The sequence below is a fragment of the Vulpes lagopus genome, chromosome 23 (genome assembly GCF_018345385.1).
Source record: "Vulpes lagopus strain Blue_001 chromosome 23, ASM1834538v1, whole genome shotgun sequence".
NCBI classification, from domain to species: Eukaryota; Metazoa; Chordata; class Mammalia; order Carnivora; family Canidae; genus Vulpes; species Vulpes lagopus.
In genome coordinates this window covers 62303885-62318006 of record NC_054846.1, presented here as the reverse complement: position 1 = coordinate 62318006, position 14122 = coordinate 62303885, and the positions used below count along the sequence as shown (strand labels likewise).

Sequence of the window (14122 nt, the reverse complement as noted above, 5' to 3'; positions counted from 1 at the left end):
CCTAAATGCTCGCACCCTTCCCCTCCCAGGCCCCCAACCCCACACCTCCGGCACCACTGTCACCAGCGGCCTCAGAGATACCACCTCCAATACCATCCCTGCCAAACCACCAGAACCGTCCCTGCCCCATCCTCCATGCCATGTCCGCCGTCACTGCACTAGCAAGCCCCTGCCACCACCGGTTAGCTGCCCCGGTGTCACCACATCAGCAGCCCAGTAGCATCCTGTCCCCGCCACCACCATGCTGTACCATCACTGTCAACCTACCTTTACCTCCCAGTGCCTCCCCTGTCACCATATTGTCACGAACCAACCCCCTCCCCCGCCCATCCACTACCAGCAGGACAGATGATGTCACTCAGAGACTCAAGCTCCTGGAGGGGCACGGACTGGGAATCTTGGTTTTTAATTTTGGGGTCACATGACAATTCGTGGTGGTGGGAAGAGGTAAAGAGCCTAGAACAGGAGCTCACATCCAAGGGGAGAACAGGGTCAGGCCCGAGTCTAGGAACAGGAGAGGCAGCAGAACCAAGATAGCGGGGGAGGCCCACGGCACACAGGCACGTGGGGCGGGGGCGGCGAGGACCCGGGGCCTCGTGGGCTGCCTGCCTCAGTGCACCAGCACGGGGCAGCACCCCGGGCAGGGAGTCGGAGCTCAACCCCCCCCCAACCCCCCCCCCCCCAGGACTTGCCAGGGATCCCGGGCCAGCCCCCACCTCGTGTCTAGGCCTCGGGGGTGTCCAGGAGCCAGCGCAGAGCCCTCGCCTGACCCCGTCTTGTTTTCTGACCCCAGCAGAAGGCCGCACCCCGGAGTCCCTCCTGCTCGCCCGGCCCTGCTCCCCCGCCCTCCTCCCGACCCTTCTCGGCCCCCCACGACTTCCACGGCCACACCCCAGCGCGGACAGAGGAGAACATCTTCAGCCACCTCCCCCTGCACTCCCAGCACCTGCCCCGGGCCCCGTGCCCCCTGATCCCCATCGGCGGGATCCAGATGGTGCAGGCCCGGCCGGGCGCCTGGGTCAGCGGCTTCTCGGGCGGCGGCAGCGACCTGACGGGGGCCCGGGAGGCCCAGGAGCGAGGCCTCTGGAGTCCCTCCGAGAGCTCGCCGGCCTCCGTGTCCCCCGTGGCTAAGGTATCTAAGTTCACGCTGTCGTCGGAGCTGGAGGGCAGGGAGCACCCCGAGGACCCAGGGAGGACGAGCGGGGGCCCGGGCCGGCCCCTCGACCGGGAGCCCCGCGCCGCCCAGGTGCCCGCACAGCCCGGCCCCCGCTCCCCGCCCGAGGCCCGGCCGCCCCCTGCCCGCAGGCCCGAGCCCTGGAGCCCCCGCGGGGAGCCCGCCCGCCCTGCGGCCTGCGCCCCGGCCCTGGACCGCAGCAGCTCCGTGGGCTGCCTGGCCGAGGCCTCCGCTGGCTTCCCGGCCCGGAGGAGGCACCTGTCCGGGGAGCCCAGGACCAGTCGGGGCTCCCCCGAGCCCTCAGGAAGTGGGGGGCCCGGGGCACTTCCACGCCAGCCCGAGGACAGGGGCCCCCCGAGCGCTTAGCCTCTCTCCAGCTGCTTCAGCATCTGGCTTCTGGTGTTCGGCAACAGCAGACGTTTCCAGGCCGCCTCCTCGAAGTCATCTCGCTCTCATGGGCTCCGTCTCCCGTCTGTCTGTCTGTCCAAGCAGCTTCTGCTCCGCCCCCACCTGTTCTATCTTCCCACGTATGCAGTTACCTGTGCCTTTTTCTATACCTTTTGTTGCTTGAAAAGAAACAAAACACACTCACACATTAAAACACACACACACAACCAACAACAACCCATGAGGAGTTTGAGGCTGTGAATATTTTGTGCTTTTGTGAGAAAGGGTGTAGGTGGGGCCTCACCCTGGGCCACTGCAGTCTGCCGGCCACCCGCCCCCTCCATCCCCCCAAGGCTGGCCAGAGGTAACCATTGGCTGAGGGACAGGGGGATGCACTGAAGGAGAAAAAAGCAAAAGCAAGAAGCTTTGAAAAACATATAATTAAATGTAAAAGCAAGCACTCCTATGTACAGGTGTTTATGGTTCCTATTTATTGCCGCTTTATTCCACCCCAGCCAGTGGCCACCCTCGCTGCCGGGAGAAGGGCCAGCGGCCCGAGGCAGAGGGACACGGGCAGGGGGACCCCACTCAGCCTCCAAAGGCAGGCCCAGAAAACCCCGGCTTGCTTTTTTCCCCGAGGAAAAGAAAATGCCACCTTTCCTAGGATTTCAACACAAATAGGAGGAGGCAAGAGAAGGTAGGAGCTTGCTGGTCCCCCCGGGCTCCCTGATACCCAGGTGGTGTGAGCTGTGGGCCCATCCTCGTATCCTGACAAACTCCCCCAGCTCCCCACCCTCAACCGCTCCCCTCCACCCCCCACCCCTAGCCCCTCAGCTGCGAAAGGAGCCCTGAATGTTCACCTCCTGGTTCCTGAGCACCTGACGAAGGCCTGGCTTCAGGGCTGAGCTAACAGGCTGCCTCCCTTGTTCTAGAAACTACCCACGAGGCCGAAGTGACAGGGCCCAACCCATAGGGGTCAAGATCCAAGGTGCACTGCCTCACCGTTCCTGAAGCTGGGGCTTGGGTTTCATTGTATGTTTGGTCCCTGGGGTTCAAAGGGCCCTATTTCTTCCATGGTGGGGCTTTTCCAGGGCTGAGCCCCAAACATTTATAGGGACCTGGTTCTGGGCCTCTTTTTGGCGAGATGGTAAACCCGCCCCCCACCGCCATCCCCACCCCACGCACCGTCAGGCCTCCACTACCCCCAGAAAGTACCCAAAACCATGACTGGTGGGAAGTGCCCAGGCCTGTTTGTTGTGTTGGCTTAAATCTCTTTTAAAAATTATACACACACACACACACACACACACACACACATACACACACGCGTAAAAAGAGAGGATGGTGTTTGGTACTCTCCCAGCCTCCTCAGATTCTCTTGACCTAGAAGAATTGTCCCTGAGTCAATTGAATAATTCTCCCAAGTAATCAGTACTAGCCAGTGTCTCCTTCCTCATCCCCATCCTCTCCCTCAAGAAGCTGCCCTGGACCCCCTGAGGCAAAAACCTGCTTTGTAAGAAAAATAATATGACCAGAAATTAAAATCCCAAGTTGAAATATAGAACTCATGTTTGCCCTGCCCTGGGAGAGGCGAGTTTTCTCCCAACCTTCTAGAATTTATTTTCTTTAGTTTCTACAAGGAGGAGAAAGCACAGGGACCATGGTCCTGGCCCACCGGGGCCAGGTGCTGAAGCCACCTTACAGAGCAGAGACTCCCTGACCATCCTCAGTCCTCAGCCAGGCTGTGTGAATCCTGTGCCTGGGGCCTCCTGAGCCGTTGTGTAGACAGGACACCGGTTGAGGCCCTAATTCCCTCCTGTGCCAGTTCAGGGCCTTTCCCTTCCTGGCCTCTGCTGAGCAGATGGGCCAGCCCCAGGTTCAGCTAAGATGCAAACCAGACAATAGGGAAGGGCCTCCCTGGGGATGTGCTGGGCTCCAGGGTGCTGGGGGTGAGGTTAGCCGGAGGTCTCAGCTGCCCAGCCTGGAGTCCTGGGCTCCTGTGTGCCCTGGGACAAGGCCAGCAAGCCCAGCCTTGACTGTTTGGGCCTCACAGGAAGTGGGAAGGTGCCCAGCCCCGGTTCCGGCCCCGACTTCCCTCACCCTCACCTCTCAGCCCTACCAGTGGACACTTGTAACACTGGAGCCTGGGAGCTGGATAAAGGGCATCGCTCCAGCCCAGGTTTGAAACTCTCTTGGGCAAGATCGTCCAGCCACGAAGGGGTTTCTGCTAGCTGAGCCCAGCCCCAACCTTTGGGGGTGGCCACGCCCCTCCCCCCAGCCATCCACCACCCCCCCAACTCTCCTCCGTGTCATTTCTCTGTTGAAGAGCCTGGCCACTGAGCTTTCCTTCCTGGGAGACCCAGTCATGGACAACGTGGCCAGCAGGGGACAGTCCTCGCAGCCATTCCGGCCCACAGGCACGGGCAGAGAGGACAGGCACCGGGAGTCACCAGAGACCCATTTCTCAATGACAAGGACACGATGCACAAATAGAATCTGGCCAAAGGGCTGTTGCTCCACACCGATCCCCAGAGGGATGGAATCGATGCCACCAGCCTGGGACGTATGTCCCTGGGCACAATGCTAACCCCTTTTCCCAGACTCTCCCCCTGCTCCCCTGAGCACAGGGCCCCAGCCCACACACACCCCTCCATAATGTGGAAAGGACTTCACTGCATGCCCTCCCGGAGCCCCCGTCCCACTCTCAACCACTCCCACATTTGCAGTTTGCGTGTGATGCTCGCTACTGTCCCTGTTAAGGGGGACGGGGCCGAAACAGTGCTGGGTTTCACCATAGACACCTGCTGGTGCTCGAAGTGTGCGGGCCGGCGGCTCCTTGGTCCAGGCTCACTCGGGTCCTTGGGTGTTGGCAGTGTGGCAGGAGCCAGATTGCAGAGGGCTCACAGCCAGCCCTCGCCTTCTGTTGGGGATCCTGAGACACTTAGCCCCCAGGCCGGCCCTCCAGGATGCCCTCACAGTCGGCACACTCGGGGGGGTTCTGGATACTGACCCCGTTCTTCTCCAAGTCACCTTTCCCCAGGCTCAGCCCCAGACCCCCACCCAGGGCTTGCACTCTGCCCACCCACGGACACCCTCCAGGACCCTGACAGCAACAAGCTGCCTCTCACTCCCTTTCCCATCACCTCCAACTTGCAAACCCAGAGGTCCCTCTGCTTCCCTCTTTCGGAAAAAGTCCGAAAGAATCAACTCCCCGATTCCTGTAGCCCCATTTCATTCTCACCCTGCACTTCTGAATAGGAACCAGCAATATATCTGAGCTGAACATGCTCTTTAGTCCTTTCTCCAGAAAGGAAAGAAAAAAAATCCTCCTGAAAGGAAAAGTCCTGCCTTGGAGACAGATCTGCAGTATTGACCAGGGGAAGAAAGTTCCCGAAGGCCTGTCCTACAAATTCTGCTTCCGTGTTGTGGCTCCAGTCTGCTTTCCATTAGAAAACTGCTTCGGCACTTATGATCACTTTACTAAACCTAGTGTTTAAAAAGAAAGAGAGAGAGAGAGAGAGAAGAGAAAAAAGAAACAGAAAAAAGAAACGTGTAGGCAAATGTAAGATATACGCTCTCTGTAAGATAAATATTTGCCTTTTTTTTCTAAAAGGTGTATGTATTCCGTATGTGAAATCGTCTGTAGAGAATTTCTATGTTCTTAAATGGCAATACATTCCAAAAATCGTCCTGTAGATATGTACAGCAGCCACACTGGGATGGGGTAGTTTTGCCTGTAATTTTATTTAAACTCCAGTTTCTACACTTGCATCTTGCAATGCCGGTATGGTATATATCAGTGAAAAAGAAAAAAAACAAAAACAAAAAACAAAAAATCCATGCAGGTCTAAAGCACAGAGTCTGATATACAAAAGGAAAAAAATGCTCAGTATTGATGTGTGTGACCTTTGTTGTAAATTACATCTGTACTGTGAATGAGAGGTTTTTACAAGTATAATAATTGCCTTTATTACAGCTCTGGCTGGGTGTTCAGCCTGAGGATATTTTTTAAAAAAAAAGACACAGCACGTTGGAATAAATTTGAAAATCCCAACATAGCCCTGTCGCCTGGCTCGTGGTTTTTCTTGAACGCTGTAGAATGTCAGGGTTGGAGGGACACTCGGTGTATCGAGTGCTGCTTTCACTACAGAGACTTGAGGCCCAGGGGAGGCAGGTGACCAGGCCAGCAGGACACAGCGGGTGACCCTTGTGCCCCTCGCTTCCGGGCCTGGCGAGGAGCACCAGAGAGCGCACGGTGTGGTCTGCGGTCTGGGTTTCCCGGGGCTGCTGTAACAACTTACTGCAGAATAGGTGGCTAGAAACAAAGAAATCTATTCCGTCACAGTTCTGGAGACCAGAAGTCTGGAGTCTGGGTGTTGGCAAGGTTGGCTCCTTCTGGAGGCTCTGAGGGAGAGTCCATCCCCACACCTCTCTCCCAGCTTCTGTGGTCGCAAGCGAGCCTTGGTGTGCCTTGGTGTGTAGCCATGTCACCGGATCTCTTCTTCCCGCCTTCTCTGTAGGTCCCCGCCCCGCCCCCCCCCCCCCCCCCCCCCCCCCCCCCCCCCCCGCCTTCTCTTCTAAAGACACTGGTCATGGGATTTGGGGCCTACCCTAATCCAAGGTGATCTTATCTCCTGATCCTTCACGAATTACATCTGCAAAGATCCTTTTTCCAACTTAACGTCACGCTCTGGTTCTGGGGACTGGGGCACGGGCTGCACTTTGGAGGGCCATCATCCAACTCACTACAGAGTAAGACCTGGAATCGGACCATGACACAGCCTCTCACTGCCCATGTGACCTTGGGCAAAGTACACAACCTCTCTGGGCTTCCTCCATTGCCCAACCATAATGTGGAGGGTGATTGTGGGGATTAAGTGAGATGGCGTACTCAGGGTGGCTAATGGAGCCTCGAACATAGTAAGCCTTCAAATATCTCTGAGCAGGTGGCTGTGGGGGCTGCTGGGGACACCAGGGAGAAAAGGCAGGCATGGATCCCCCCACCTTTTGCATTCCATCATAATTTGCTGAGCGCCAGTGAGGGGTGAAGGTTGGATATAGCAGTGACCAGACAGTCCCACCCTCGAAGAGCGTACATTTTAACACGTCATTGCCTACAAATTGCCTCCCATGACATCATTGTGTGTATATTACCTCCTTGTGATGTCACTGCATGTACATTACCTCCTCGTGACATCATTGCCTGTACATTGGCTCCTCATGACATCATTGCGTGTACATTATCTCCTGGTGACGTCATTAATGACCCAATCACGTGGCCATAATTGCTGTGACAGGAGAGAACAAAAGCTCTCATCCAGACTGGGTCTGAGTCGTCCTGGAGACCTTTCTTGACCTCAGGGTCAGAGGAGGAAGAGGAAGCCATGAGAAGGAGCAGCCCAGAAGTTCAGCACTGAGAAGCTAAGAAGCTGTTTCAGCACTGAGGGGATCACTGCGGACTTAGGGAAAGCCTGGCCTAGTACGGGGCCTGGTGCATAGCGAGCCCTTCGCAGGTACTGCTGCATGTCGAATAACGGACAGGAAGCGGGGATGACAGATGCGACACTTTCTCAGGGGAGATTGGGGCTCCAGGGGGCATGCAGCCCAGGGAAGACTTGCAAGTGCTGCAGAGGGCGGGGTAGGGGGGTGCTGATGGGAAGGAGATGGTGAGAACGGAGCCGACATCTGTCCCCCACCCACCGCCCCGCACTGTGACCCTGTGAAGAGGTGCAGGGGACGTCAGTGTGTCTGCTGGGGGAGAGGAAGTTGGGGGCGGCCCTGCGGAGAATGAAGTGAAGCCACCTAAAGATTACAGACTTGAGAAGGGGTGAACGACCTCGGAGGCGGGGAGGAGAAAGCTGGCCGGGGGACCAGGCCCGCCAAGGCCCGGGGTGCTGCACTGCGTGGTTTCTCCCGAGGCGCTCAGCAGCTGTGGTGCGGTGAGGGCAGCCAGGCTGATGTCCAGCCCGGGGACAGAGGGACAGTGGGGTGCAGGACATGAGAATATTGGCAAACAAAGAGGTGAGTTTGCCAGGGCAGGGAAGCAGATGGGTGGCTGATACAGAGAGAGGCCAGTGGTCAAGGGACAGGGCATCTGGACGAAGACAGAAAAGGCTGTGAGCTGTCCTAGCTCATTATTTCAGAGGCGAGCCAGGTGGGCAGAGGACGGTCGGCCTCTGACGTGGCTGCTGAGGTGCAGGGAAGGAGGAGGCCGCTGCAGAGGAACAGGCCAGGAGACGACTGGCCAAAGTGTGGAGGTCATCTCTGGTCACTGCAGGGCTCGGGGGCAGATCAGGGAGTAAGTAGCAGTCAGGAGAGGGAGAGACAAGCACCCCTGAAACTCAGGGGCTGACTCAGCAAAAGCTTATTTTTTCCCTTGACCACACTCTCAATGGGGGTCAGCAGGGGAATGCTACTGACCCCCCTCCCCCCCCACTTAGAGACCCAGGCTGATGGAGGACATCTCCACGCCCCCATGACCTCAGAGGCAGATGAAAAGAGCACTGCGCTCCCTTGCCCATAAATGTGTCCAGCTGGAAACAAGCCTCCCTCCCCTCACATTTCAGTGGCCAAAGAAGTCACACGGCCAGGCCTAAGGGAAGAGACCAAGATTACCTGGAAGCAGCCCTCATGACGGTCACACAGCTAGGACTTCCCGAAATCAGAAGTGCCCAGGAGATGAGCAGCTGTTGGGGCTGGCATGGGGCAGGGCAGGGCCTGATGACATCGGCCTCAAAGATGCTGGATTTTTCCAGGTGATGAAAAAAACAAAGGTCTAAAAGAGACCCCACAGAGTGAAGATGGCAGCTGGCATTAGAATCGTGGGGGTGTGCGTGAGAGCGAGTCCTTGTGAAGACCCTGGGCCTCAACCTAAGCGACTGGGAAAAGTCCCAAACAGCCCCAAAGAAAGAACGGCATTAGCATGTGCCTAGCATTTTGCAAACCTGATTTGTAGTCCTTCCGACAACCCAGAATGACGAGTTACTGTCCCCATTTTTAGAGGAGAAAGGACCCTGACCTGCCGCAGGTGCACCGCTAGTCAGAGGCAGCTCCTCATGGAAGTCCAGGTTCCTTCCTTCTCTCCAACCTGATCTGTGGCCCGAGGGGGAGCCCTGGGTCTCAGACAGCTCCCCTCCTCCGCCCAGGAAGCAGTGGGACCAGGCAGGCCCACCCAGGCTGGGGCTTCTTCCCAGCAGCTTCCCAGCTTGTCAGCAGTGCCACCTGGTAGCCACTTGGCTTCCCCGTGCCTGAGGCCGCAGGCCCCGGGATCAACCGGCAGGTGCCCAGGTCTGGCTTGGGATCAACCGGCAGGTGCCCAGGTCTGGCTTCCCGTCCTCCAGAGCATGAACACTGCATGTGAATTCTCTGCAGGACCGGCCACCTGCCCTCGCCCACCTGCCACGGGGCCCAAGGCCTCCCAGCCATTTATACTGCCACCAGGCCTCCCACAGCTGCTCTCTAGAGGTCATGAAGCATGTTCCCTTTTGAAGTAAGGCAGGATGGGGCCCACGCCCCCATTCCCCACATGAAGGGTCGAGCCCCAAATCACACCCTGGCCCATGGCAGGGCCGCTGATCTAGTAAGACCTGACCCAGAGCCTCAGGAGGGCTTAGGCTGCTGTCTGTGGCCATGGAGGCCTTAGCCAAGCTGTGCCTGGCTCCCCATCCAGGGTTGGGCTGATCCTGCCCTCACCCCAAAGCCTGGACCGTCTCTGGGCTCAGGACCTGGAGACTCCTGGGGCCAGGCCACTGCAGGCCGGACAGCTTCAGAAGGCAGGCCAGCCTGAGATGGGCATGAATGCAGAGAACCAGGAAGAAGTAGGGTCAGGGGAGGACAGAGGGCAGCTGAGAAAGAGCAGGTGGGGGCTGACCCCATGGGCTCATCACAAGGTGGGGGGCTCATACCCCATCCCATTCATAGAGGAGGAAGACTGGGGCTCGGACAGGTGCTGCTGCCTTCCGAGGTCATAGTGGACAGCGGCAGAGCCAAGATTTAAAACCAGGCCCTTATATTCAGGAAGTGGTTGGCTCTATGGAAGGGGGATCTGCCTCTTTGCTACTGAGCAGCCCTCGAATCCGGGTTGGGTTTGGGGGACCCTCGCATATGTTTCCCCTGATCCCATCTAAGCCTCGGCTGCTTTAGGGAGACCCTTTTATTCATGAGAAAATTGACATCCAGAGCCAAGGAGGGCTTGGCCCGGGGCCAGGGCTAGGATTCCCGAACCCTCAGCACAGCCACCTGTACAGCCTGCCCACCCTGCCCACCCCTCCTCTACCCCAGGCCCAGGTTCACCTGCCTGGCTCTCCTGCCCAGCTCTGCCTTTTTAGGAAAGGAAAAGAGCAGCCCCGGTGGCAGGCAGGCCAGTGGGCAGGTGGCCACGCTAATCCATCAGCTCCCGGCGGCTCTGGTTACCGTGGTTTGGGGCCCCGGCGGCCCGGGCTGGGAGTGCCAGCCCAGCCAATGGGTGCCGCCAGCTGAGCTACCCTGCCAGAGCCATACAAGGCCTTGCTGCAGCCCAGTCTCAAGCCAGCATAGGGCAGCCCCAGCGCCGGCACCCGCCCCGCCCGCGAGCCTGCCAGCCCAGCACGTCCTCGGACTCTGTCTAATCCAGCCTGGGAGTAGGCAAGGCTAGGGTGCACGTGCACCAGGCCCAGGGCTCCCCAGGGTCAGGAAGGTGGCATCATGAGGGCAGAGGCCAGGAGTGGGGCAGGGGCCTAGCTGGCAGTAGGGATCCCAGCTGGGGTCAGGAGGATGGAGTCCGACCTGGCCCAGGCTGAGCCATCTCTGGACAAGATGCCCTTCTGTCCCCGTCATCCCTTTGGCCTGACTGGCCACCTGTCCGGCCCTGTCTGGGAAGCATCTCAGCAAAGTTAGTATCTGGTTCTTTCCAGGGTCTTCCCAGGGTCCAGGCCCTAAGTTACCTAATCCATCCTGAGTGTAAGCCTCTCAAAAGTGGGGGTGTCCGATGGTGTGTGCATGTTGTGAGTCATGTACCTGTACATCCCCTTGTGGACCTTGTGTGGCTCCCAGTCACTGTGATGGGTCTGGGCATGGGAGGGTGGAAGCAGGTAGGGACAGGAAGCCATCCCCCTCACCCAGCAGAGCTCAGCCCATCTGTCAGCCCCTAGTGGCTTCAACCTAATGCTCACGAGATCCCTGGCAAATACAACGTCTTGGCCCCATTTGGCAAATGAGGAAACTGAGTCACAGAGAGGTTCTTTGTCCAAGGTCAGGGTGCCAGGATTCAACCCCAGAGCAGTCTGACTCTAAATCACTGGATACATAGAGTTCCTCCTCTGGGAATTTCAGATCTTGGAGGGACAGGGGCTACCACTTGGACCAAAGTGCATATGGAGGGATGAAGATGACTTTCTGAGACAAGGGGACCTTTTGATCCTGTGTGGGGCAGAGTTTTCCAGACCCGGGAGGCACTACCATTCCCCAGGCCATGGCTGTGGCCGCCCAGATGTTCAGAGGCCCAGGTGGGACCTCCTTGACCACCACTGGCAACTAGATTCCTCATGGAAGCCACCAGGTTTGAGCATCCCCATGTGTCCTACATGGACCAAGGTGAGCTTAGAGCCAAGACTGTGGTACTCTCCAGGGCCACCCAGCAGGTGAGGGAAATGTGCTGGCATGGGGGGGGGCGGGCCAGGCTGGCATTGGGCTCTGTTTGCTCACCCAAGAAAGAAGGAGATAAATATAGACACAGGATTACTCAGACACGGCCTGGGAAAACCGGCTCCACACCTTGACTTCAGCCCTGGACCAGTCTCACCTTTACCTGCCTGCCCACTCCGTGCCTGCTGCCAGGCCTGCCCCACCTCCTCCCAGGACTCCCCACCTGGAAACTCTGGGACAGCCCTTCCTACTTGCTCTCTGGGGGCGGGACAGAAACCGAGGCCCAGAGAGAGCAGGGCGCTTGCCTCAAGTCCCCCAGCAGGTCAGGAGCGGGCAAAGCGAGGGCTGCACCTGGCATTCGAGGTCATCTTTTCGGGCCCAGGCACTACATCTGCCTGGACTCAGTCTCCCCAGTCTCCCCAGCTGAGAGACAGGGGCCTGGCACACCCAGCCCTCAATTGCCTTGGGCCTGCACATCGGATGGAGCTGGACACCAGCCAGCAGGAAGGGGCCTGGTGCGGGCCTGAGCGGGACGTGGGCACTCGGACGCAGGAACCAGACTGCATGGGCTCAAATTCCAGCTGTCCATTTGTCAGCGGTGGGACTTCGGTCAAGTCACTTAACATATTTGTGCCTCAGTTTCCTCGCCTCTAAAATGAGAATAATAAGAATAGCTATTATTATATATTATGATCTACTATATTTATAAAATGGTATAAATGTATAAATAAATAAATTTATATTTATTAAATGTTAATATTGTGTACATGCGGTGTAATAATAATAATAGCCCAATAATGGCACCAGCCTTCTGGAGTGTCAGGGAGGTTTAGATGCAAAGCACTTACACCAGGCCTCGGTGCAGAGCAACTGCTCCATGCAGGTTTGCTACGATCGCTCCACAGAGGCAGGTGGGGGCAGTGACACAGGGGCCCTGGAGGGTGGCTCTGAGGCTCCCGCCCGCCAAGGCCAGGGCTGTACAGCGTCTAGGCCTCTGCTGTGCTGTGGCCCCTGCAGCAGCCGCCCACACCCCCCCCTGCCCGGCCCTGCCTGCAGCTTCTAGAGTCAGGCAGACAAGCGGCGAATCTGGGCCCGTGTGCGGCCCCCTCCAGGCCTCAAATCCTGCTCTGTCCACCCCGGGATTGGTGGGAGGCTTACCTAGGGAAATGTGTGGGAAACGTGGAGGTCAGCCAGGCAAATGGGCTCTCCACACCTGATCCATCCCAACCCCCTTTCTCTTGCGTCCCCCAGCTGCCTCCAGGCCACGTGCCCAGCCTGAGAGAAGGGGTACCTAGCTACGTGACCCTCACGCATGCAAGGGTGCACGCACCACCTCTGACACTGCACGGGCCCCTGCCCACAGGCCTGCGGGACCACCAGGGATCCTTAAGTTCCCTCCTGCACCCTTAATGCACTCATGAGCATCTGCACGGGTGTCCGTGCTCTCCCCCGTGCACACCTGCACACACACACGTCCGTGAATGCATGGGCTCCCGGGGCACAGCCGTGCACACATATGCACACCCATGTATGGGCACAGAGAAGCAGGTGCCTGCAGGTGCGTCCCTGCCCATCCTCCCCAGCACGCACACTCTCACACTCAGGGGTGTCCCAGCCAGGCCCGGCCCTAAGGTGGCCGTCTTCACAGCAGAGGAATGCAGAGAGCTGGGGATACTCTGCCAGCGGACGTGAGGGAGAGGCCCAGGGGAAACCACACGGGCAGGAATCCAGGCAGGCATGCCAGGCTGAGGCGGGGCCCTTGGGTGCCAGGAACTGTGCTGGGGTGGGGGCGCATGTGCAGATATCTGCTCACTCCCATCTCTCCTGCCCCCCAGTGTCCTCGGAGTCTCTGGGACCTACAGGCCAAGGGGTCTCACATACCATCGTCCTCCCCTTGACATGGCAAGCAGGTGCTCCCCGCCCAGCCCTGCTGTGTGGCAAGGGCCCCGTCACTCCCCGGGTTGCAGTGGCTGGTCTGAGCTATGAGGGGCTACACCAGGAGGTTTTCCTCACGGGGGCCCCAAGAGGACCTATGACCACAGAGATCTACAGGAGAAGTGTAGTCACTGACTCAACTCAAGGGAGGTGATGGACACCATGTGGAAGGCAGCAGAACTCCTTGGGTAGGGCTCACATTGACCCAGCAGCCACTGTGTGCGGAGGCACTTGTGTCTACCAAGTCTCCGAGTGTTCGCAAAACAGGCCCTGTTTCCATTTACAGATGCAGAATCCGAGGCGCCGTGACCTACCCAGGTGGGACCTACCCAGGTCCCAGCCCAGCACGGTGCACGTGTGCGGCCTCCGCCACCGGGCACATTTCACGCAGCAGGTGAACAGGTCTGCAGGTGAGGCCCAAACACGGTGGGCAGCATAAGAAGCACTGACCCAGATGCAGGGATCCCTGTCCCCAGGTGGGGCAAGGCCTGCCAAGACCCTCACCACATCTCCCTTCTCCAGGTCACAGCTGTGCTACCCGTGGGTGGGACCACACGGCGGGGGCGGGGGGGGGGGGGGACAGGGCCACCTGGGGGCTTCGGCCTCTTTTGCCAGCATCCAGCATGGGGGACTAGCTGAGGCTCGGTGGTAGACCAGTACGCCATGCTGGTGTACCCAGAGAGGGCAGGCACTAAGATGGGGACAAGGCCTCTGCATTGTTGGCCCCGGGGTGAGGGAGGTCATCCCCTATCTCCCCCATAAAGAACACATGGCCTCAGTGGAACAAAAGCCAACAAATTCCAGAACAGACTGAGCAGGGACAGGGGCTGGTGAGGACCCCAGTGAGGTCCTACCCAGTTGCAGAGTCCCTGAGACCAGAGCTGATGCCTGCAGATCCCTGTGAAAGGACCCCAAACCAACTGGGTCCCCCATATTCCAGCCCCGGGTGGGACAACATGCACTCCGCCCTGGTGTGTAGGAGCCTGTGGAGGAAGGAAGGGGGAA

At 58.4% G+C, this 14122-nt stretch overlaps 1 protein-coding gene across 5 annotated transcripts in view; it reads left to right on the top strand.

Annotated features, from left to right (window-relative positions):
- HIVEP3 (HIVEP zinc finger 3) overlaps positions 1 to 5607 on the top strand; it is a 457593-nt gene extending 451986 nt beyond the window's left edge. For 4 of the 5 annotated variants that reach the window (XM_041738462.1, XM_041738463.1, XM_041738464.1 and 1 more), the window contains one exon: positions 794 to 5607. In XM_041738462.1, coding sequence (XP_041594396.1) covers positions 794 to 1540 — 747 coding nt within the window. In that variant the 3' untranslated portion in view covers positions 1541 to 5607. The remainder of the gene's footprint in view (positions 1 to 793) is intronic. The other variant, XM_041738466.1, reaches the window with a different exon arrangement.
- Positions 5608 to 14122: the final 8515 nt, after the last annotated feature.